Source organism: Salvelinus alpinus, chromosome 7 (genome assembly GCF_045679555.1).
Source record: "Salvelinus alpinus chromosome 7, SLU_Salpinus.1, whole genome shotgun sequence".
Lineage (NCBI taxonomy): Eukaryota > Metazoa > Chordata > Actinopteri > Salmoniformes > Salmonidae > Salvelinus > Salvelinus alpinus.
In genome coordinates, this window is record NC_092092.1 from 83,183,055 (window position 1) to 83,209,488 (window position 26,434).

General features: G+C 43.7%; 2 protein-coding genes across 4 annotated transcripts in view; both read left to right on the top strand.

The window, feature by feature from the left end:
* The window catches only part of LOC139581778 (synaptopodin), a 61,709-nt gene extending 51,953 nt beyond the window's left edge, over positions 1 to 9,756 (top strand). For all 3 annotated transcript variants that reach the window (XM_071411933.1, XM_071411934.1, XM_071411935.1), the window contains one exon: positions 4,864 to 9,756. In XM_071411933.1, coding sequence (XP_071268034.1) covers positions 4,864 to 5,772 — 909 coding nt within the window. In that variant the 3' untranslated portion in view covers positions 5,773 to 9,756. The remainder of the gene's footprint in view (positions 1 to 4,863) is intronic.
* A 2,405-nt stretch (positions 9,757 to 12,161) lies between these two features.
* Positions 12,162 to 26,434, top strand: part of LOC139581779 (tetraspanin-17) — a 48,561-nt gene continuing 34,288 nt past the window's right edge. Inside the window, exon 1 of the mRNA XM_071411937.1 lies at positions 12,162 to 12,762. Coding sequence (XP_071268038.1) covers positions 12,664 to 12,762 — 99 coding nt within the window. The 5' untranslated portion in view covers positions 12,162 to 12,663. The remainder of the gene's footprint in view (positions 12,763 to 26,434) is intronic.

Here is a 26,434-nt window from a genome sequence, read left to right on the forward strand (position 1 = left end):
TTGGGGTGTTTGTATCATTTGATTTACACAACATGGCCTACCACTTTGAAAATGCAAAATATTTTTTATTGTGAAACAACCAAGAAATATGACAGAAAAACAGAAAACTTGAGCGTGCACAACTATTCACCCTCCCAAAGTCAATACTTTGTAGAGCCACCTTTTGCAGCAATTACAGCTGCAAGTCCCTTGGGGAATGTCTCTATAAGCTTGGCACATCTAGCCATTGGGACTTTTGCCCATTCTTCAAGGCAAAACTGCTCCAGCTCCTTCGAGTTGGATGGGTTCCTCTTGTGTACAGCAATCTTTCAGTCATACCACAGATTCTCAATTGGATTGAGGTCTGGGCTTTGACTAGGCCATTCCAAGACTTTTAAATGTTTCCCCTTAAACCACTCGAGTGTTGCTTTAGCAGTATGGTTAGGGTCATTGTTCTGCTGGAAGATGAACCTCCGTCCAACTCTCAAATCCCTGGAAGACTGAACATTTCTGTATTTAGCGGCATCCATCATTCCTTAAATTCTGACCAGTTTCCCAGTCCCTGCCGATGAAACACATCCCCACATGATGATGCTGCCACCATCATGCTTCACTGTGGGGATGTTGTTTTGGGGGTGATGAGAGGTGTTGGGTTTGCGCCAGACATAGCATTTTTATTGATGGCCAAAAAACTAAATTTTTGTCTCATCTGACCAGATGTCTTCCATATGTTTGGGGAGTCTCCCACATACCTTTTGGCGAACACCAAATGTGTGTTGCTTATTTTTTTCTTTAAGCAATTGCTTTTTTTCTGGACACTCTTCCGTGAAGCCCAGCTCTGTGGAGCGTATGGCTTAAAGTGGTCCTATGGACAGATACTCCAATCTCCGCTGTGGAGCTTTGCAGCTCCTTCAGGGTTATCTTTGGTCTCTATGTTGCCTCTCTGATTAATGCCCTCCTTGCCTGGTCCGTGAGTTTTGGTGGGCGGCCCTCTCTCGGCAGGTTTGCTGTGCTGCCATATTCTTTCCATTTTTCAATAATGGATTTAATGGTGCTCCGTGGGATGTTCAAAGTTTCTGATATTTTTTTATAACCCAACCCTGATCTGTACTTCTCCACAACTTTGTCCCTGACCTGTTTGGAGAGCTCCTTGGCCATCATGGTGCCGCTTGCTTGGTGGTGCCCCTTGCTTAGTGGTGTTGCAGACTCTGGGGCCTTTCAGAACAGGTGTATATATATATACTGAGATCATGTGACCGATCATGTGACACTTAAATAAAGTCCACCTGTGTGCAATCTAACTAATTATATGACTTCTGAAGGTAATTGGTTGCACCAGATCTTGTTTAGGGGCTTCATAGCAAAGGGGGTGAATACATAAGCAGTTATTTTTTTCATTTTACTTCACCAATTTGGACTATTTTGTATATGTCCATTACATGAAATCCAAATAAAAATACATTTAAATTACAGGTTGTAATGCAACAAAATAGTAAAAACGCCAAGGGGGATGAATACGTTTGCAAGGGACTGTACATGTATTTATATTCTGGACTCTGACGTTGCTCTTTCTGATATTTCTTTTTAAACGTATGGATGATGTGTGTATTGTTATTATGTTGCTAGATATTACTGCACTGTTGGAGCTGGAAACATAATCAATTTGCTGCACCGGCAATAACATAAGCAAAACTGTATATGCGATCAATAAACTTTGATTCAATTTGATTTGTATAGGGGGTAACTTCAGAGTTACACTGGTTCAAGGGGAAAATTAAGCTCCCGAAGAGCCTAGGCAGGGTAACAGCAAATCTTGATAACATTTGCTCAAAGTTCATGTTGTCCTTAGGGCAAAATAGGCACAGATCTAGGATCAGCCTGCCCATGCCAAATACTACATATAACCAGTAGGGGTTGAAAAGTACAAATCTGACCGTAGATCAGTCTCATACTCTGATTCTGATCAACACTATTTCAAGCTGAAAAGGAAGCTCCCCAGGAGTCTTTGCCGGGTATCAGCCAAGCCTGTGAGAGCTTAACATGATAAGAAACTCTTTTGTAAAAGCAGACCTACAGTACCAAAGCCAACATAAGTCTTGAGAACAGCATATCTGCCAAGCTCTTCAGGAGTCTAGAGAACAGCAGACCTAGCAGGCTCTTCAGGAGTCTAGAGAGCAGCAAACCTACAGTACCACACTCTCCAGGAGTCTAGAGAACAGCAGACCTACAGTACCACACTCTCCAGGAGTCTAGAGAACAGCAGACCTACAGTACCACACTCTTCAGGAGCCTAGAGAACAGCAAACCTACCAAGCTCTTCAGGAGTCTAGAGAACAGCAGACCTACCAGGCCCTTCAGGAGCCTAGAGAACAGCAGACCTACCAGGCCCTTCAGGAGCCTAGAGAACAGCAGACCTACCAGGCTCTTCGGGAGTCTAGAGAACAGCAGACCTACAGTACCACACTCTTCAGGAGTCTAGAGAACAGCATATCTGCCACGCTCTTCAGGAGTCTAGAGAACAGCAGACCTACCAGGCTCTTCAGGAGCCTAGAGAACAGCAGACCTACCAAGCTCTTTAGGAGCCTAGAGAACAGCAGGTCTCCATAAAGGTTAGTCACCTCAGCTTGGCCAAACTGCGGTAACGTGAGAGGGACACCAGGTGTCCTGTTTGGTTAATAAGGGAGCTCTCACACACACACACACACACACACACACACACACACACACACACACACACACACACACACAAACACACACACACACACACACACACACACACACACACACACACACAGATTGGAGCTGATAGTCCGGGTTGCTATGCAGTCTGTTTTCAGCCCGACTTGTTGTTTTCTTGTCAAGGAAACCATGTAGCATTGTTGAAAACAGTTAGGTAGCCACGTTTGTGAGCTGAATGAATAGAACTAAAGTCCTCTTTAGGTCATGATCAATATATTCAAATGTTTTAAATGGACAGTTCACTATCTTTACCTTAAATACACCCAGTGGTGGAAAAAGTACCCAATTGTCATACTTGAGTAAAAGTAAAGATATCCTTAATAGAAAATGAGTCCAGTAAAAGTGAAAGTCACCCAGTAAAATACTACTTGAGTAAAAGTCTAAAAGTATTTGGTTTTAAAATATACTTTAAATATACTGCTAAAATGTAGTTAAGCATCAAAAGTAAAAGTATAAACAATTTAAAATTCCTTATATTAAGTAAACCAGATGGAACAATTTATTTAGATTTTTTTATTCACGGATAGCCAGGGGCACGCTCCAACACTCAGACATAATTTACAAACGGAGCATTTGTGTTTTGTGAGTCCGCCAGATCAGAGGCAGTAGGGATGACCAGGGATGTTCTCTGTTTAGTGAGTCCTCCAGATCAGAGTCAGTAGGGATGACCAGGGATGTTCTCTGTTTAGTGAGTCCTCCAGATCAGAGCCAGTAGGGATGACCAGGGATGTTCTCTGTTTAGTGAGTCTGCCAGATCAGAGGCAGTAGGGATGGCCAGGGATGTTCTCTGTTTAGTGAGTCAGATCAGAGGCAGTAGGGATGACCAGGGATGTTATCTTGATGTGTGTGAATTGGACCATTTTGCTGTCCGGCTAACCATTCAAAATGTAACGAGTACTGTTGGGTGTCAGGGAAAATGTATGGAGTAAAAAGTACATGATTTTCTTTAGGAATGTAGTGAAGTAAAAGTAAAAGTTGTCAAGAATATAAATAGCAAAGTAAAGTACAGATACCCCAAAAAATGATTTAAGTAGTACTTTCAAGTATTTTTACATCACTGTATACACCACGTGTGTATACCATATGTTGCAGTATGTGCAAGGAACTCTTGTGAAAGGCTTCTCTGCACAACACCATTTAACTGTTTTACTGTTGCTGGGCCCCCTGGGGATCATTAATAAATACAACAACGTCCAGAGGTCATTCTTTTTTTAACCAGGCAGGTCAGTTAAGAACAAATTCTTATTTTCAATGGCGCCCTACCGGGGAACAGTGGGTTAACTGCCTTGTTCAGGGGCAGAACGACAGATTTTGACCTTGTCAGCTCGGGGATTCGATCTTGCAACCTTCCGGGTTACTAGTCCAACGCTCTAACCACAAGGCCATCTGCCGCCCCAATCTGTAGCCTATACACTAAGTGCTACCGGTGCTGTTTTGTTTGGTCTTTGTTGCAGATTTCACTTCTTACAGCACTGTCAATCAAAAAACACAACTTCCCTCATTTAACATTATCATGGTGTCTTACATTCATGTCTCTTTACCCTAGATTAACATTATCACAGTGTTTTACATTCATGTCTCTTTACCCTAGATTAACATTATCACAGTGTCTTACATTCATGTCTCTTTACCCTAGATTAACATTATCACAGTGTCTTACATTCATGTCTCTTTACCCTAGATTAACATTATCACAGTGTCTTACATTCATGTCTCTTTACCCTAGATTAACATTATCACAGTGTCTTACATTCATGTCTCTTTACCCTAGATTAACATTATCACAGTGTCTTACATTCATGTCTCTTTACCCTAGATTAACATTATCACAGTGTCTTACATTCATGTCTCTTTACCCTAGATTAACATTATCACAGTGTCTTACATTCATGTCTCTTTACCCTAGATTAACATTATCACGGTGTCTCACATTCATGTCTCTTTACCATAGATTAACATTATCATGGTGTTTTACATTCATGTCTCTTTACCATAGATTAACATTATCATGGTGTCTCACATTCATGTCTCTTTACCCTAGATTAACATTATCATGGTGTCTCACATTCATGTCTCTTTACCATAGATTAACATTATCACGGTGTCTTACATTCATGTCTCTGTACTTTTAATCTCTCTCCACAGATGAGGAAGGAGTCCCCTCCGACCCCGACCCCCACCACCCCCACCACCCAGACCCCCCCCACCAGGACACCCCAGTTCACCCGGCGGTTCAGCAGCCCAGAGGGCCCCCCCACTTCCAGGCCCCTCCACCAGGCGACAGCCATCTCCCCTGCCTCCCCACCCTGGGAGACGAGGTGCAAGTCACCCACGGTGGTCAACCAAACCACCAAACCCTTCTCCACAGCCTCTTTATCCAGGCCTAAACCATCCACTACCACCTCACCTATATCGCCTGTATCTCCCTGGGGGTCCCGCTGTCAATCCCCTAACATCAACCAGACAACCAAGCCTTTCTCCACCACCATCTCCAACTCTTCCTCCTCCAGACCCTCTCACCAAGGCACCATTACCTCTCCTCTCTCCCCCTCACCCCTGTCCCCTCCCTGGGGTTCCAGATGCCAGTCTCCCATTGTCAGCCCAAGCCCCAACAACTCCAAGGCAAACCATCGCCTGTTAGCCAAGAACATCATCAACGCCGCCAAACGTAAAAACAGCCCGTCCCCAGGTGCTCTGAGCGGCCACAACCTCCCAATCTCCCCACTAGGTGACAACATCACCCACCAGCACCACCAGGGCTATGACCAGCAGCACCACCACAGCAGCTCCAAACCCCCCTTCAGCCCCTACCAGTCCAGGGCCATGGGGTGCCAGTCCCCCCCCTTCGCCAGCCCACCTCCTACCCCTACAGGGGTGATCCGGTCCCCAGTAAGGCTCTACAACACCAGGTCCCTCACTGACTCGGATGCTTCGGTGGAGTCGGAGGACTCTGGGCTGAGGTCTCCAGGACTGCAGCGTACCCACAACACCAGTCCCCGGGGCTGGGGCGGCAGCCTGAGGGTGAAGAGGGGTAGTTTTGGCACCGACCTATAGGGGGAGCCGGGGAGAGAGGGTCAGGAGAAAGGACCATTGAGCTTACCCAATAAGAGAAGAAGAAAACCCAGAGAGTACATTGATAAAGGGACTGGTGGGTTATGGGTAAATCTTAATTTCATTGACGTATAGGAGCATCTAAGATGGAGGGCACAGCGCTTGCCTCACAGGTGAGATATGGAAAGGACTTTGAAAGGAACTGATCTTGTGTGTTTGTTGCTTTGGAGCATCCAGGAGTAAGGGACAATAATGGTGACCACACAGTAAATAACCTGATGCCCTTACAACGCAGCTGGGACATAGAAGCAACCTGTCTGGTGATTGTAAAGTTCACTAAAACCCACTGATTTGTCTGGCTGTCTATAGAAGAGTCCAGGACCATCACGCTCAGAGCTAGCTCAACAGTGGGATTACCGAGAGGAGATTGAAGGGAATTCACTGTTGCCTCTGCCTCTCATTCTTACGTCTTATAAAAATACGTTATACATTTATTTCACAAAAAAAAGGAAATTGAAGAGGATTCTAAAATCAAAAGCGACTTGTCTACAACTTTATATTTGGATCTTGTCATTGAAAAAAACGAAATGTATTGTATTCAGGAATTGCTGAAATGTAAAACTAGCTTACTTGCATTTGACTACGACAAAAGTTCCATTGAAAAATACAATTATTACAGGAGCTTACTTATGTTTACTCTAAATAATAGTTTTTTCTAAATTTGTACCACCCCCCCCCTTAAAAAAGAAATCTAAGGGCAAGAAAAAAATACCAAAGACAATATCTGGAATGATGCAATGTTTTCAAAACAGTGTTACACTTTTCCTCCCCCACGTAAGACATTGATAATGTGATGTTGTAGATAGGCCCTTTGCAGTTATTTCGTATATATATATATATATATATATATATATACTGTATATGTTTTAATATTGCTGGGTATACATTGGAGTAGACAGGAATGCAGTTAAACCATAGGTTGACATGATGTTTTGCAGGTCTGACACAGGTCAAACTGTGGAGAGAGAGACTGTAATTCAAAATGGCACCCTATTCTCTACAGTATATAGTGCACTACTTTTGACCCGAGCATTATGGAACCTAGTCAAAAAGTAGTGCACTATATAGGGAATAGGGTGTCATTTGGGATATAGACAGAGAGTATTGATGGGTCAGTTTCAGTACCGTAGTAGTAGTGTCTACAGGGAGGCAGGTATAGGAGTTTTGTAATATAATATTACAGCTTACTGGACTATGCTTTCATCAAGAAATCCCTTTGAACGTTGGCGTGATATTTAGTAGATTATGAAAACAAAAGATGGGACTATACTCTTCCCTCTGAATGAGTACATAGAGATAGAATGGGTACAGTCAGAGACATATATTTACATTGACATTTTATAGATGTGGTTCTGGTTACATTGTAGTTTCTCTACCATTCCATAACCTTACTATGCAAAGAATCAAGAAACATTGGCGTTATTGTGGTATTGATAGCATCACAAATGGCCAAAAAAAACATACACTACAGTACAGTATATCCTTTTTAGTGATCAGGGAAACAAACGTACACTACAGAACATCCTTTTTAGTGAACAGGGAAACAACAAACGTACACTATAGTACATCCTTTTTAGTGAACAGGGAAACAACAAACGTACACTACAGTACATCCTTTTTAGTGAACAAGGAAACAACAAACGTACACTATAGTACATCCTTTTTAGTGAACAGGGAAACAACAAACGTACACTACAGTACATCCTTTTTAGTGAACAAGGAAACAACAAACGTACACTACAGAACATCCTTTTTAGTGATCAGGGAAACAACAAACGTACACTACAGTACATCCTTTTTAGTGAACAAGGAAACAACAAACGTACACTACAGAACATCCTTTTTAGTGATCAGGGAAACAACAAACGTACACTACAGTACATCCTTTTAGTGATCAGGGAAACAACAAAACGTCTTATGCAGTCTTTACCTATCGCAGTGCAATAATGCATCTATCCCCTCTATATACTGTATATACAGTTACTGTATGTTGTTTTATGTACTGCTTTGTTTCAAATGAATGTACAGATTGGCAGGTAGAAGAGAGACAGAGACAGACAAAGAGGAAGTTTGTGTAGGTTTACAGTATATGGTAACCAATGGGACACAATGTTATGGTTTCTAAAACTGATATGTCTACTGTCCGGGCACCGACAACATACTAACAATGGCTGGGGACAACAAATACAGTATGTAGAAATACTACATTCTGAGAGATCTATAGGAAACCAAGGTTTTGTTGTCACTAATGTTGTAGGGACAAACATCTGTGTGTACCACAACGATCAAGGTAGCCAATAGGAAAGACGAATAAAAACAAAAGGCATTCCACAAGAGATGGTTGAGAGAATGTTTGCAGTCAGATGTTAGGTTGGGATCGAACGATAAGAGTAGGTTTTTGTTTCAATGACCAAACTCTTGCTCTTAAGGCCCTGTATTCCACATACAATACTCTAAATGCACATTTCAGTTTGCTTTAGATTTTTGTATTTGATCAAGTTTCACTTGATTTTGCACTTCTTTGTTTCATTCCATTATTCCTATTGGCACACAGTATTGGACTGACTTTGATTGGCTGAAACAGGTGTCATTCACAAAGAAACCACACCGTTCTCCATAATTGTCATAGTAACACAATATAATAGCCTGTTTATGTTATAAAGTTAAAAAACAATTATCATTAAATGTAAATATTGCACTTCAACCCTCTGGAGGCATTGTATTTCAAGGCGGGGGGGGGGGGTCACCAAGGCCACCGACGTCATTCCACATCTCTCCCTCCGGCCCCGTAGCGGATCACAAACAGAACAGGACCACAGGAAATACAGGAGTGGTTCTATCCTTGTCCCCTAAACACATAGGACTCTATGTGACCGCTGCATCAGCCGATTACTGACTAGTCACATGTGGGCTGTATTCATTAGACACCAAACGGAAGAAAAAAGGACTGAAACAGGAAGGGACTACCTGAGCTTGTCCAATAAGGATTTTGTTTTCCATTGCACAGCATTTTGCTACAGTGTGCCCTAATGAATATGACCCTGATGTGTTGAATCTCTGACTGACAGGGACAGCTGGTATGATGGTGACTTGGCACCTTGGGTAAGCAGGAATAATCTTCTCACTGGCATGTATGTGTCTTAAATGGCATCCTATTCAGAGTAAACACATTTAGCTACTTGGTTTTCCGTGTGACAGCGAAGGTTGTTGTCAGAACATTCAGAACAACAGGAAAGGTCAAATGCAAAAAATGTCCAAATGCTACGAACGGAAGCAATCAACAATTTGTCAACAAAACAATAGAGAGCTATGGGGGCATTGCTGATGCAGCCACTGTGGGTTTGTTTCAGCCTTGAGTAAACCCCCCTCCCCTGAGAGTCCCCCCCCCCCCCCCCCTGAGAGTCCCCCCCCCCCCCTCCCCTGAGTGTCTCCCCCTGCCAATCCACACAGGAGCCACTTTGGGTTTGTTTCAGCCTTGAGTAAACCCCCCTCCCCTGAGAGTCCCCCCCCCCCCTCCCCTGAGAGTCCCCCCCCCCTCCCCTGAGTGTCTCCCCCTGCCAATCCACACAGGAGCCACTTTGGGTTTGTTTCAGCCTTGAGTAAAACCCCCTGCCAATCAACCCAGGAGCCACTGTGGGTTTGTTTCAGCCTTGCGTAAACCCCCCCTCCCCTGAGAGTCTCCCCCCGCCTATCAACACAGATTGGCTATGTCCCAATTAGTTCCCAATTAGTTCTTAACAGAATGTATTACAACAAGAGGGGGAGATTTTCTTGAGTTTGGGACACAGATTTGGTAATATGACTATCAACCAATGATGTTGTGTGTGTGTCTGTGTATCAACAATAGGTCTCATGTACCCCTCCTTAATTCTGTGTTATTTAAACAACGGAACACAAAACAAAATAAAAGTGCTGACACTAATTATATCAATGTTGTGTATGTGGTCTCTGTATCTCTGTCTCTTTCCACTTCAGCTCCCTAAACACTTCAGTTACATTACAACAGGAAGGGCCTACGTAGATGTCGTAGAGGCTAATCTGGGATATTACAACAGTAGGAAGGGCCTACGTAGATGTCGTAGAGGCTAATCTGTGATATTACAACAGTAGGAAGGGCCTACGTAGATGTCGTAGAGGCTAATCTGGGATATTACAACAGTAGGAAGGGCCTACGTAGATGTCGTAGAGGCTAATCTGGGATATTACAACAGTAGGAAGGGCCTACGTAGATGTCGTAGAGGCTAATCTGGGATATTACAACAGTAGGAAGGGCCTACGTAGATGTCGTAGAGGCTAATCTGGGATATTACAACAGTAGGAAGGGCCTACGTAGATGTCGTAGAGGCTAATCTGTGATATTACAACAGTAGGAAGGGCCTACGTAGATGTCGTAGAGGCTAATCTGGGATATTACAACAGTAGGAAGGGCCTACGTAGATGTTGTAGAGGCTAATCTGGGATATTACAACAGTAGGAAGGGCCTATGTAGATGTCGTAGAGGCTAATCTGGGATATTACAACAGGAAGAAGACTATGTAGATTTTGAACAGGCTAATCTGGGAATACCTAAATTCATGGTGTTCTGTCACGATCCATAATGCTACACAGTTACCATGGTTCTTATCCATGCTCATAGTCTTTTATAGTATATGATAGGGGAAAAGGACTATGACGACATACTAACTCAGAATCATTTAATGCAGCACACCAGCAGCCACCAAGAGAAAATCAATACAGATAGCAGCTAACAAGCAAACACAAGTCTGTCAGGCAGACCTCTGGGCTTTCTGAGCCCCTTCAGCCATCTCACTGGTGTCTATAAGAGATACTCTTTCTGCATCTTAAATGGAACCCTATTCCCTAAATAGTGCACTACTTTTGACCACGACTCATAGGTTTCTGGTCAAAAGCAGTGCACTATATAGGGAATAGAGAGTGTCATTTGAGACGCAGTTCTCTCCATCTCACAAGATGAATGTATTCATGAGGGAAATCTGTCATTCACACAGCCAGCTAGTGAGGACAAACTATATTGATTCTAGAGTTAAACATCCACTGATTTTATTCACATTTCAAGAACTATGTAGTACATTTTTAAGAACAAATTCTTATTTACAATGACCCGGACAATTGTGCACCACCCTATGGGACTCCCAATCACAGCCGGTTGTGATAAAGACTGGATTCCAACCAGGGTGTCTGTAGTGATGCCTCTAGCACTGAGATGCAGTGCCTTAGACCACTGTGCCACTCCGGGAGTCCAAAGTTAACCTCAGGCAATCTTAGAGTATTGCTGTATCTATTTTAATAACTCATTTTGTCATGAGAACATAGCCAGACAGTAGCTACACATCATTTTGGGGATACTGACTTATGGAAATCTGATTTGATGTAGCCTACATATTGGGCAGCTATACACATGTAAATGAAGGAGGAGAATTATTGGAATTATCATAATTGAGTGATTTACAGACATGCATAGACTGCCATCTGTAGGACTAAAGAGGGGGAGTTTTAATGTCCAGTATCTTCACCTGTAGTAATCTACCATAACACCAGGTTGCAGTACAACACAGGTCAGATCTGGTCAGGTCAGGAATCACTGATGTAGCCTGGCTGAAGCAACCCACAGTGACTCACAGCACTGGGAAAGCTGTGACACACTGGTCTGGAATGGAGGCCATTTGTTAAATGCAATCATCGCTCAGATATTGATCGACGGGTTTGATTGATTCTCTCAAATGTTTTCTTTCCCTCATGGGTTGAGCCTTGGTGTTTCAAATCAAATACATATTTGGGGGGGGATTTTTTTTTAAATCCAACCGTTGTTATGGAAGCGGGTGCTGTGTTTGGCTGTGCTTGTGGGTGTTTGAGTGAGAATAGACACAGAGAGCCAAGCAGTAAAATCACATCCCCCTTCATTATAGATGCATTGTGCTGACAACGTCAAAGAGCCATTCCTTCCAGACTCTGACTTCAGGAGGATTTGGAGAGTTAAGTGTTAGCCAGACTATCACTGATAGACTCACAGCCACAGCACAATCTCCCCCCCCCATACATTTAAAGTTGTTAATTGCTGCACATTTTGTCTTATTCAGTATTGCTTAATTTTAGTTTTAGTGTAGTAGTTGTACATTTTAAACTGTCAAATAACAAATGCAAGAATTGCCAGTGCCTCTTACTTGGTACGTATGTAACGTTATTTATGTTGTACAAATAGCTAAATCGTTTTCAGAGGGTGTGTTCATCATTCACCATTGTCATGTTTGGTCTTTGTACTGCACCAGGAAAAAGAAGTACAGCAGTGCTGTTCACGAATAATTCCACTGCAGGTCGCTCTAGAAAAAAACTTAGCTAGATGAATTTCCTCAGCTCAGTTCATATGACAGCGAGGGTTGTTGTCAACAAGAAAGGTCAAATGCAAAACAACCAAATGCTATGAACGGGAGAAATCGACTATATATCATCAACAAAACAACAATTATTTGGATTTAGCTTTCAACTATATGTTTAGTTACGGAGAGTAGCGTTGTACGTTGAACCGCAGATGAATGTATATTTAGTTTACACATCCAAAGTGCTTTTGGATATGTTGTTAGCTAGTAAGCTAACTCCAGCTAACTAGCTAGCCGGCGATGTATTTGTGATTTGGCTGGCTGGCTAGCTAGCTAGTTAGCTGATTTTCCCCCCAAGTTGTTTTATGGAGATAGCTAGCTTGTGTGTTACACAAGTAGTAGTTCGTTTGTCATTGCCGTGATTGTAGGTTAGCTAACAAGCTAACTAACCAGTGGCGTCTACATTGTTAGCTAGCTAGCTAGCCTCGACGTTTACAGGATGAGCAACGTTAGCAGTCAAAAACGCCAGCATTTTAAAGGAGCCGAAGTGAGCTGCAGTGTCAAATACTTCTTGTTTGGATTTAACATCATATTTTGGGTAAGTAGCTAACATTTTGTATTTCACACCTGCATGTATTTATTCTAAACAAGAGTTTTTCTAGTGCTGCCCAAAAGAGACAAAGGAACTAAACAAGTTAAAACTATGCTCGATCGCCTAGCCCTAAAACTATATTCCGATGTTCTTTATCGAACAAATCCTAAAATACTGTACAGTCGGTTAGTCCCATAGATAGTGATCATTTCCTGTTATTGATTTGGTGATCCTAGCTACCTTTCTTGACAGTGATCATCTGCCAGGTGAATGTGTCAGACGTATGCATCCCACCATTATGAGTGATTCGTTGATTGGAAACGGTCAATTTTCCCATTTCCTCTCTAGTTATATATATATTTAAAATAAACTGTTGTTTGATGATCCATCTGCTAATATTTGACTCATTGGGCAATATTGTGCGTATTTGTGTGGAGTCTATTGTGTGGTTCCCAGCAGCCCTAAAGTGTTAGTAATGTGGGACAGCAGAATGCCAACAATAGTAGGTAGTAAATTACACTGTGGGTGTGTGCTCCCCATAGTTCTGATGAATAGCTGTTTGTTGGGTAGGCTTGGGTGTGTGTAGACCTATTTGTGTTGGTATGCATGGTTGGGCTGTTGAAGTAAGACAGCTAGCTAACTGTCTCTGTACTCTACTGCGTTAATGCCTGTCCTATCCTTGACTGTTAACCTCGTACAATAGCCACTCTCACTCTGAGCTAACCTACTCCGCCCATACACACCTCTTAAAGCATGGCTTAGACAGTGAGCTAGTGTACAGTACACAGTAGCCACTGAGTCCGTGTCAGCAACACTGTCATGGTCACACACACACAAAGAGCTGATAGGATACTAGTCAGGGACAGGGTTATTTCATGTTGCAAGCCTAAGTAGTAATTATAAAACTGGTTGTTTGGGTGCTGATTTGGTGATAGCGGGGAGTTATAGCGCCACAGTCCCTGCATTCTTCAGGTAATACCTGTGAACAGTTCTGTTAGATTTAATTATTCGCTTCCACTGTCCCACATCCCCAGCCAGTCAATTTATAAACTTAATCTCCCATAGTAAAAAGTGTCTAGACAATATTTCCCCATGCTATTAGACTAGCATTTGGTTTGCAACATTTGGGGTTTCTCTAAACTTTGCCGTCTGCCTCTCTGACCTGTGGGAAATGTTTAGTTTTTTGTGTGATCTCCACCTTGCAAATATGACGGTGAAGAGGCAGACAGCTTCTCTGATCCAGGCAAATTCATTTATCAGGATCATTATAATAGATATCCAAATAAATGACAATAGAAACAAAGGTAAACAAACAAAAGTGTACATAGTTTGCTGTCATTTGAGCTACTTGATATGATTGTGTGTTAGCTTTAGTTGGCTAGCTAGCAAATGAGAAGTAGCTAGCCTGCTATTGCTGCATGCCAAGGATTTGCTTAGCATAGCAACAATTGCAAATAGAATGGCTAGAAGGAACAAACTGCCGATTTGGCTAGCAACTTCAGAATCTTAGAACTAACGACTGGCTTTTTCCCAGACTAATTTGTATGGTGGAAAGATGAAATAAAACTAATTTACTCAATATAATAAAGTTTGTAATAAAGATTCTCTGGTCTGATTAAATCATAATTAAACTCTTTGGCCTGAATGCCAAGCGTCACGTCTGGAGGAACCAGCCACCATCCCTGCGGTGAAGCATGGTGGTGGCAGCATCATACTGTGGGGATGTTTTTCAGCGGCAGGGACTGGGAGACTAGTCAGGATCGAGGTAAAGATTAACAGAGCAAAGTACAGAGAGATCCTTGATAAAAACCTGCTCCAGAGTGCTCAGGACCTCAGACTGGGGCGAAGGTTCATCTTCCAACAGGACAATGACCCTAAGCACACAGCCAAGACAACGCAGGAGTGGCTTCGGGACAAGTCTCTAAATGTTCTTGAGTGGCCCAGCCAGAGCCCAGACTTGAACCTAATCAAACATCTCTTGAGAGAGATCTGAAAATAGCTGTGCAGCAACACTCCACATCCAACCTGACGGAGCTTGAGAGGATCTGTAGAGATGAATGGAAGAAACCCCCCAAATACAGGTGTGCCAAGCTTGTAGCGTCATACCCAAGAAGACTCGAGGCTGTAATCGCTGCCAAAGGTGCTTCAACAAAGTACTGAGTCACATTCCCAGTGGGTCAGAAGTTTACATTCTCAATTAGTATTTGGTAGCATTGCCTTTAAATTGTTTAACTTGGGTCAAATGTTTCGGGTAGCCTTCCACAAGCTTCCCACAATAAGTTGGGTGAATGTTGGCCCATTCCTCCTGACATAGCTGGTGTAACTGAGTCAGGTTTGTAGGCCTCCTTGCTCACACACTTTTTCACTTCTGCCCACCAATTTTCTATAGGATTAAGGTCAGGGCTTTGTGATGGCCACTCCAGTACCTTGACTTTGTTGTCCTGAAGCCAATTTGCCACAACTTTGGAAGTATGCTTGGGGTCATTGTCCATTTGGAAGACCCGTTTGTGACCAAGCTTTAACTTCCTGACTGATGTCTTGAGATTTTGCTTCACTATATCCACATAATTTTCCTACCTCATGATGCCATCTATTTTGTGAAGTGCACCAGTCCCTCCTGCAACAAAGCACCCCCACAACATGATGCTACCACCCCCGTGCTTCACAGTTAGTATGATGTTCTTCGGTTTGCAAGCCTCCCCCTTTTTCCTCCAAACATAATGATGGTCATTATGGCCAAACAGCTTTATTTTTGTTTCATCAGACCGGAAGACATTTCTCCAAAATGTACGATCTTTGTCCCCATGTGCAGTTGCAAACCGTTGTCTGGCTTTTTTATGGCGGTTTTGGAGCAGTGACTTCTTCCTTGCTGAGCGGCCTTTCAGGTTATGTCGATATAGGACTCGTTTTACTGTGGATATAGATACTTTTGTACCTGTTTCCTCCAGCATCTTCACAAGGTCCTTTGCTGTTGTTCTGGGATTTATTTACACTTTTCGCACCAAAGTACGTTCATCTCTCGGAGACAGAACGTGTCTTCTTCCTGAGTGGTATGACGACTGCGTGGTCCCATGGTGTTTATACTTGCGTACTATTGTTTGTACAGATGAATGTGATACCTTCAGGTGTTTAGAAATTGCTCTCAAGGATGAACCAGACATATGGAGGTCTACAATTTGTTTTCTGAGGTTTTGGCTGATTTCTGTTGAGTTTCCCATGACGTCAAGCAAAGAGGCACTGAGTTTGAAGGTCGGCCTTGAAATACATCCACAGGTACACCTCCAATTGACTCAAAGGATGTCAATTAGCCTATCAGAAGCTTCTAAAGCCATGACATGATTTTCTGTAATTTTCCAAGCTGTTTAAAAGGCACAGTCCACTTAGTGTATGTAAACTTCTGACCCACTGGAATTGTGATACAGTGAATTATAAGTAAAATATTCTGTCTGTAAACAATTGTTGGAAAAATTACTTGTCATGCACAAAGTAGATGTCCTAACCGACTTGCCAAAACTATAGTTTGTTAACAAGAAATGTGTGGAGTGGTTGAAAACTACTTTAATGACTCCAACCTAAGTGTATGTAAACTTCCGACTTCATCTGTATATATATATATATATACACACACACACACACACACAGTGGGGAGAACAAGTATTTGATACACTGCCGATTTTGCAGGTTTTCCTACTTACAAAGCATGTAGAGGTCTGTCATTTTTATCATAGGTACACTTCAACTGTGAGAGACGGAATCTAAAACAAAAATCCAGAAAATCACATTGTATGATTTTTAAGTAATTAATTTGCATTTTATTGCATGACATAAGTATTTGATACATCAGAAAAGCAGAACTTAATATTTGGTACAGAAACCTTTGTTTGCAATTACAGAGATCATACATTTCCTGTAGTTCTTGACCAGGTTTGCACACACTGCAGCAGGGATTTTTGCCCACTCCTCCATACAGACCTTCTCCAGATCCTTCAGGTTTCGGGGCTGTCGCTGGGCAATACGGACTTTCAGCTCCCTCCAAATATGTTCTATTGGGTTCAGGTCTGGAGACTGGCTAGGCCACTCCAGGACCTTGAGATGCTTCTTACGGAGCCACTCCTTAGTTGCCCTGGCTGGGTGTTTTGGGTCGTTGTCATGCTGGAAGACCCAGCCACGACCCATCTTCAATGCTCTTACTGAGGGAAGGAGGTTGTTGGCCTGGTACCTGGTACTCCAGGTAATAAGAATGTTTACTAACATTCTTCATCAAGAATATGGGCAACATTTTATTATTGACAATGAAATAGGTGAGAATGTTGTTCCCTTGTTATGTAATTGCTACATTTACTATCAATTTAGCGTAAAAAAAATAAAGCGTTTTCTCCAGATTTGTATTTTGGGTCCCGAGGATAAACCAGTTAAGAACCACTAATCTAGCTTGTAAACATAATTAGCTGACTCTGTCTCTTATCCACGTTGTAATTAATCACGTTTTTCACTCCAGAACCTTACAGGGTTGTAACGAACAGAGTTTCTGAGCAGCCTGGATGCCATCATCTGTATGAACCTTATGGTCTCCACTGTAAAATACAACTCTGTTAATATCAGGTCTCCACTATAACATACAACTCTGTTAATATCAGGTCTCCACTATAACATTATACAACTCTGTTAATATCAGGTCTCCACTATAACATTATACAACTCTGTTAATATCAGGTCTCCACTATAACATTATACAACTCTGTTAATATCAGGTCTCCACTATAACATTATACAACTCTGTTAATATCAGGTCTCCACTATAACATTATACAACTCTGTTAATATCAGGTCTCCACTATAACATACAACTTTGTTAATATCAGGTCTCCACTATAACATTATACAACTCTGTTTAATATCAGGTCTCCACTATAACATACAACTCTGTTAATATCAGGTCTCCACTATAACATACAACTCTGTTAATATCAGGTCTCCACTATAACATACAACTCTGTTAATATCAGGTCTCCACTATAACATTATACAACTCTGTTAATATCAGGTCTCTACTATAACATTATACAACTCTGTTAATATCAGGTCTCCACTGTAACATTATACAACTCTGTTAATATCAGGTCTCCACTATAACATTATACAACTCTGTTAATATCAGGTCTCCACTAACATTATACAACTCTGTTAATATCAGGTCTCCACTATAACATTATACAACTCTGTTAATATCAGGTCTCCACTAACATTATACAACGCTGTTCATATCAGGTCTCCACTGTAACATTATACAACTCTGTTAATATCAGGTCTCCACTATAACATTATACAACTCTGTTAATATCAGGTCTCCACTATAACATTATACAACTCTGTTAATATCAGGTCTCCACTATAACATACAACTCTGTTCATATCAGGTCTCCACTATAAAATTATACAACTGTTCATATCAGGTCTCCACTGTAACATTATACAACGCTGTTCATATCAGGTCTCCACTGTAACATTATACAACTCTGTTATACAACTCTGTTAATATCAGGTCTCCACTATAACATTATACAACTCTGTTCATATCAGGTCTCCACTATAACATTATACAACTCTGTTAATATCAGGTCTCTGCTATAACATTATACAACTGTTAATATCAGTTCTCCACTATAACATTATACAACTCTGTTAATATCAGGTCTCCACTATAACATTATACAACTCTGTTAATAGCAGGTCTCCACTATAACATTATACAACTCTGTTAATAGCAGGTCTCCACTATAACATTATACAACTCTGTTCATAGCAGGTCTCCACTATAACATTATACAACTGTTAATAGCAGGTCTCCACTATAACATTATACAACTCTGTTAATATCAGGTCTCCACTATAACATTATACAACTCTGTTAATATCAGGTCTCCACTATAACATTTTACAACTCTGTTAATATCAGGTCTCCACTATAACATTATACAACTCTGTTAATACCAGGTCTCCACTATAACATTATACAACTCTGTTAATATCAGGTCTCCACTGTAACATTATACAACTCTGTTAATATCAGGTCTCCACTATAACATTATACAACTCTGTTAATATCAGGTCTCCACTATAACATTATACAACTCTGTTAATATCAGGTCTCCACTATAACATTATACAACTCTGTTAATATCTTTATATAGTCTAGTCCCTGAGAAAGACAGTTGTGTGGTTTGTTGCACCCCGGATAACACATCCGCTCGTCTGATAGGACATACGTTGATTACACAGTATGAGATGTGGTGAATTGGGAATGTGTGAATCTTTTTTTTGTGTGTCATATCATCAGCAGAGTATATAACCAATGAATGTGGTTGGCTTTGAAAGGTCATTCATTCATCTGTTGATGAAAGTGTCTAGTATGTAGGACCTTCCCCAGTTTATTTAAAGCACTGAGCTGAGCATGGGACTGGCTGTGTAGCCTAGGGTTAAGGTTGGGTTAACTGAGGCTAACACACATTCACACTCTGAGACTAAGGTTAGCAGGATCACATGGATTAAGGAGAGCTTCTCCCCCAACTGTCTATAATCCTACTGTCCGCATGGAGAAAGGATGGAATCCCTAGCCGCAGTGTGATTATGATACATACACCCAAACATGAGAGAGATGGAGGGAGGGAGGGAGGGAGGGAGAGAGAGATGGAGGGAGGGAAAGAGAGATGGAGGGGGAGGGAGGGAGAGAGGAGGGAGAGAGAGATGGAGGGAGGGAGAGAGAGGGAGAGAGAGATGGAGGGAGGGAGAGAGAGAGAGAGGAGGGAGGGAGAGAGAGATGGAGGGAGGAGGGAGAGAGAGAGGAGAGAGAGAGAGAGATGGAGGGAGGGAGAGAGAGAGAGGGAGGGAGGGAGAGAGAGATGGAGGGAGGGAGAGAGAGATGGAGGGAGGGAGAGAGAGAGAGAGGAGGGAGGGAGAGAGAGATGGAGGGAGGGAGAGAGAGAGAGAGAGAGAGAGGAGGGAGGGAGAGAGAGAGAGAGAGGAGGGAGGGAGAGAGAGAGAGGTGGAGAGAGATGGAGGTGGAGGGAGGTGGAGAGAGGTGGAGAGAGGTGGAGAGAGGTGGAGTTGGAGAGAGGTGGAGGCGGAGTTGGAGAGAGGCGGAGTTGGAGAGAGGTGGAGGCGGAGTTGGAGAGAGGTGGAGAGAGATGGAGGTGGAGAGAGAGATGGAGGTGGAGAGAGGCGGAGGTGGAGAGAGGCGGAGGTGGAGAGAGGCGGAGGTGGAGAGAGGCGGAGAGAGATGGAGGTGGAGAGAGGCGGAGAGAGATGGAGGTGGAGAGAGAGATGGAGGTGGAGAGAGGTGGAGGTGGAGAGAGCGAGAGATGTAGAAAGGGAGGGAGAGAGAGGCGGAGGTGGAGAGAGGCGGAGGTGGAGAGAGGCGGAGGTGGAGAGAGGCGGAGGTGGAGAGAGGCGGAGGTGGAGAGAGAGAGAGAGAGAGCGAGAGATGGAGGGAGGGAGAGAGAGAGAGAGAGCGATGTAGAAAGGGAGGTAGAGAGAGAGCGTTTGAGTGAGCGTTTCTATCTCGCTAATCCCACTGGATTAGTTTGAAGGGACTAACCTCTGATCTCCAACTAATACTTTACCTGGACTCACTCTGGTGTCCTCCCCAGTCACAGCCAGGTCCCAGGGCCACCCTGACCTTCAATATAGGACTTATAGGCCCAACAGAAAGGACTGGAAAATAGCTTACCTTTTTAAATGATCAATATATACAATAGACAATCATCCTAATTATTTCAAATAAAATGGGGGTCATCGCTGCCTGCTCACTTTACAGATTAAACCTAATTTAATCTAGTCGATTATTTGCAAAATGTTTACAACAATAATGTATTGTTCAGTGTTGTGTTTTTAGAGTTGGCTCGTGAAACTGCGTCTAACTTCCTTCATACTGCAAACAGAGACATAGAAATGGTATCCACGAGTTCATCTGACTCTATATAACGTGCCACTTTCCCAAGTGATCCCTTTCAAACAGTTTGTCTGAACAACCTCTCGCTCTCGCTGTCTCGCACTCACTCTCTCTCGCTCTCGTTAATGTCACCTCTCCCAGCTCTTACTGACACCTACCCATGAGCACCCTCTCTTTCCATTTACTGTCACCTCTCCCAGCTCTTACTGACACCTACCCATGAGCACCCTCTCTTTCCATTTACTGTCACCTCTCCCAGCTCTTACTGACACCTACCCATGAGCCCCCTCTCTTTCCATTTACTGTCACCTCTCCCAGCTCTTACTGACACCTACCCATGAGCACCCTCTCTTTCCATTTACTGTCACCTCTCCCAGCTCTTACTGACACCTACCCATGAGCCCCCTCTCTTTCCATTTACTGTCACCTCTCCCAGCTCTTACTGACACCTACCCATGAGCACCCTCTCTTTCCATTTACTGTCACCTCTCCCAGCTCTTACTGACACCTACCCATGAGCACCCTCTCTTTCCATTTACTGTCACCTCTCCCAGCTCTTACTGACACCTACCCATGAGCACCCTCTCTTTCCATTTACTGTCACCTCTCCCAGCTCTTACTGACACCTACCCATGAGCACCCTCTCTTTCCATTTACTGTCACCTCTCCCAGCTCTTACTGACACCTACCCATGAGCACCCTCTCTTTCCATTTACTGTCACCTCTCCCAGCTCTTACTGACACCTACCCATGAGCCCCCTCTCTTTCCATTTACTGTCACCTCTCCCAGCTCTTACTGACACCTACCCATGAGCACCCTCTCTTTCCATTTACTGTCACCTCTCCCAGCTCTTACTGACACCTACCCATGAGCACCCTCTCTTTCCATTTACTGTCACCTCTCCCAGCTCTTACTGACACCTACCCATGAGCCCCCTCTCTTTCCATTTACTGTCACCTCTCCCAGCTCTTACTGACACCTACCCATGAGCACCCTCTCTTTCCATTTACTGTCACCTCTCCCAGCTCTTACTGACACCTACCCATGAGCACCCTCTCTTTCCATTCACTGTCACCTCTCCCAGCTCTTACTGACACCTACCCATGAGCACCCTCTCTTTCCATTTACTGTCACCTCTCCCAGCTCTTACTGACACCTACCCATGAGCACCCTCTCTTTCCATTTACTGTCACCTCTCCCAGCTCTTACTGACACCTACCCATGAGCCCCCTCTCTTTCCATTTACTGTCACCTCTCCCAGCTCTTACTGACACCTACCCATGAGCCCCCTCTCTTTCCATTTACTGTCACCTCTCCCAGCTCTTACTGACACCTACCCATGAGCCCCCTCTCTTTCCATTCACTGTCACCTCTCCCAGCTCTTACTGACACCTACCCATGAGCCCCCTCTCTTTCCATTTACTGTCACCTCTCCCAGCTCTTACTGACACCTACCCATGAGCCCCCTCTCTTTCCATTTACTGTCACCTCTCCCAGCTCTTACTGACACCTACCCATGAGCCCCCTCTCTTTCCATTTACTGTCACCTCTCCCAGCTCTTACTGACACCTACCCATGAGCCCCCTCTCTTTCCATTTACTGTCACCTCTCCCAGCTCTTACTGACACCTACCCATGAGCCCCCTCTCTTTCCATTTACTGTCACCTCTCCCAGCTCTTACTGACACCTACCCATGAGCCCCCTCTCTTTCCATTTACTGTCACCTCTCCCAGCTCTTACTGACACCTACCCATGAGCCCCCTCTCTTTCCATTTACTGTCACCTCTCCCAGCTCTTACTGACACCTACCCATGAGCCCCCTCTCTTTCCATTTACTGTCACCTCTCCCAGCTCTTACTGACACCTACCCATGAGCCCCCTCTCTTTCCATTTACTGTCACCTCTCCCAGCTCTTACTGACACCTACCCATGAGCCCCCTCTCTTTCCATTTACTGTAACCAGCATCCTCACCCACTGAGCACCGACACCGAACGTCCATGGACGATGACAGACCGGACTGGACCAAATCTGAACCTATCGTAGACGTACAGTACCAGTCAAAAGTTTGGACACACCTACTCATTCCAGGCTTTTTCTTTGTTTTTACTATTTTCTACATTGTAGAATAATAGTGAAGACATCAACACTATGAAATAACACATATGGAATCATGTAGTAACCAAAAAAGTGTTAATTTGAGATTCTTCAAATTTGCCACCCTTTGCCTTGATGACAGCTTTGTACACTCTTGGCGTTCTCTCAACTGGGATGGTTGGTCTCCCTGCTCAACCAGTATCTCTCCTGGAGGATGGTTGGTCTCCCTGCTCAACCAGTATCTCTCCTGGAGGATGGTTGGCCTCCGCGCTCACCCAGTATCTCCCCTGGAGGATGGTTGGTCTCCCCGCACACCCAGTATCTCTCCTGGAGGATGGTTGGTCTCCCTGCTCACCCAGTATCTCTCCTGGAGGATGGTTGGCCTCCCCGCTCACCCAGTATCTCTCCTGGAGGATGGTTGGCCTCCCTGCTCACCCAGTATCTCTCCTGGAGGATGGTTGGCCTCCCTGCTCACCCAGTATCTCTCCTGGAGGATGGTTGGCCTCCCTGCTCACCCAGTATCTCTCCTGGAGGATGGTTGGCCTCCCTGCTCACCCAGTATCTCTCCTGGAGGATGGTTGGCCTACCTGCTCACCCAGTATCTCTCCTGGAGGATGGTTGGCCTCCCTGCTCACCCAGTATCTCTCCTGGAGGGTGGTTGGCCTCCCCGCTCACCCAGTATCTCTCCTGGAGGATGGTTGGCCTCCCCGCTCACCCAGTATCTCTCCTGGAGGATGGTTGGCTTCCCTGCTCACCCAGTATCTCTCCTGGAGGATGGTTGGCCTCCCCGCTCACCCAGTATCTCTCCTGGCAGATGGTTGGTCTCCCTGCTCACCCAGTATCTCTCCTGGAGGATGGTTGGCCTCCGCGCTCACCCAGTATCTCCCCTGGAGGATGGTTGGTCTCCCCGCACACCCAGTATCTCTCCTGGAGGATGGTTGGTCTCCCTGCTCACCCAGTATCTCTCCTGGAGGATGGTTGGCCTCCCCGCTCACCCAGTATCTCTCCTGGAGGATGGTTGGCCTCCCCGCTCACCCAGTATCTCTCCTGGAGGATGGTTGGCCTCCCCGCTCACCCTGTATCTCTCCTGGAGGATGGTTGGTCTCCCTGCACACCCAGTATCTCTCCTGGAGGATGGTTGGTCTCCCTGCTCACCCAGTATCTCTCCTGGAGGATGGTTGGCCTCCCTGCTCACCCAGTATCTCTCCTGGAGGATGGTTGGCCTTCCCGCTCACCCAGTATCTCTCCTGGAGGATGGTTGGTCTCCCTGCTCACCCATTATCTCTCCTGGAGGATGGTTGGCCTCCCTGCTCACCCAGTATCTCTCCTGGAGGATGGTTGGTCTCCCTGCTCACCCATTATCTCTCCTGGAGGATGGTTGGTCTCCCTGCTCACCCATTATCTCTCCTGGAGGATGGTTGGTCTCCCTGCTCACCCATTATCTCTCCTGGAGGATGGCTGGTCTCCCTGCTCACCCAGTATCTCTCCTGGAGGATGGTTGGTCTCCCTGCACACCCAGTATATTTCCTGGACTCTCCTGGAGGATGGTTGGCCTCCCTGCTCACCCAGTATCTCTCCTGGAGGATGGTTGGTCTCCCTGCTCACCCATTATCTCTCCTGGAGGATGGTTGGCTTCCCTGCTCACCCAGTATCTCTCCTGGAGGATGGTTGGTCTCCCTGCTCACCCAGTATCTCTCCTGGAGGATGGTTGGTCTCCCTGCTCACCCAGTATCTCTCCTGGAGGATGGCTGGTCTCCCTGCTCACCCAGTATCTCTCCTGGAGGATGGTTGGCCACCCTGCAACATGACAACCAAATGCTTGATATGTCGTTTAAAATAATTCCTCGTTCAGTGAACCAGGATCAAATGGCTGAGGTGGGTGAGATGACCAACTGAGATGTTTATCTATTTGTAAATATTCCGTGTTCAGGGGACATCTTGACAGCATTGGAGTTACTTATCTATTAGGCTATTTTTATATTATTTTTATATTTATTAAATATATTTTTTATTTCACCTTTATTTAACCACGTAGGCCAGTTTAGAACAAGTTCTCATTTACAACTGTGACCTGGCCAAGATAAAGCATCTATTCTAAGAATATAATTGTTTTTACTCTGTCAGAATTACATGGCCAGTACTGAATAGAGGAGAATCCTGGCCAATTGTGAGCGCTTCAGAGATTGTTTTACAACCGGTGTATGCAGCATTGGTTTCATCAACTGAACACCTGAGTGAACTGCTTCTCAGGCAATTGAACTGTACTCTACTGAACTCTACTCTACTGTACTATATTGAACTCTACTCTACTGTATTGAACTGTACTGAACTCTACTCTACTGTATTGAACTGTACTGAACTTTACTCTACTGTACTGTATTGAACTGTACTGAACTCTACTCTACTGTACTGTATTGAACTGTACTGAACTATACTCTACTGTACTGTATTGAACTGTACTGAACTATACTCTACTGTACTGAACTCTACTCTACTGTACTGAACTCTACTCTACTATACTCTACTGTATTGAACTGTACTGTACTCTACTGTATTGAACTGTACTGAACTCTACTCTACTGTATTGAACTGTACTGAACTATACTCTACTGTATTGAACTGTACTGAACTCTACTCTACTGTATTGAACTGTACTGAACTCTACTCTACTGAACTGTACTCTACTGTACTGTATTGAACTGTACTGAACTATACTCTACTGTACTGTATTGAACTGTACTGAACTATACTCTACTGTACTGAACTCTACTCTACTGTACTGAACTGTACTGAACTCTACTCTACTATACTCTACTGTATTGAACTGTACCTGAACTATACTCTACTGTACTGTATTGAACTGTACTGAACTATACTCTACTGTACTGAACTCTACTCTACTGTACTGAACTGTACTGAACTCTACTCTACTCTACTCTACTGTATTGAACTGTACTGTACTCTACTGTATTGAACTGTACTGAACTCTACTCTACTGTACTGAACTCTACTCTACTGTACTGAACTGTACTGAACTCTACTCTACTATACTCTACTGTATTGAACTGTACCTGAACTATACTCTACTGTACTGTATTGAACTGTACTGAACTATACTCTACTGTACTGAACTCTACTCTACTGTACTGAACTGTACTGAACTCTACTCTACTCTACTGTATTGAACTGTACTGTACTCTACTGTATTGAACTGTACTGAACTCTACTCTACTGTATTGAACTGTACTGAACTATACTCTACTGTACTGAACTCTACTCTACTGTATTGAACTGTACTGTACTCTACTGTATTGAACTGTACTGAACTCTACTGTATTGAACTGTACTGAACTCTACTCTACTGTATTGAACTCTACTCTACTGTACTGTATTGAACTGTACTGAACTATACTGTACTGTACTGTATTGAACTGTACTGAACTCTACTCTACTGTATTGAACTCTACTGTACTGTATTGAACTGTACTGAACTCTACTCTACTGTATTGAACTGTACTGTACTCTACTGTATTGAACTGTACTGAACTCTACTGTATTGAACTGTACTGAACTCTACTCTACTGTATTGAACTCTACTCTACTGTACTGTATTGAACTGTACTGAACTATACTG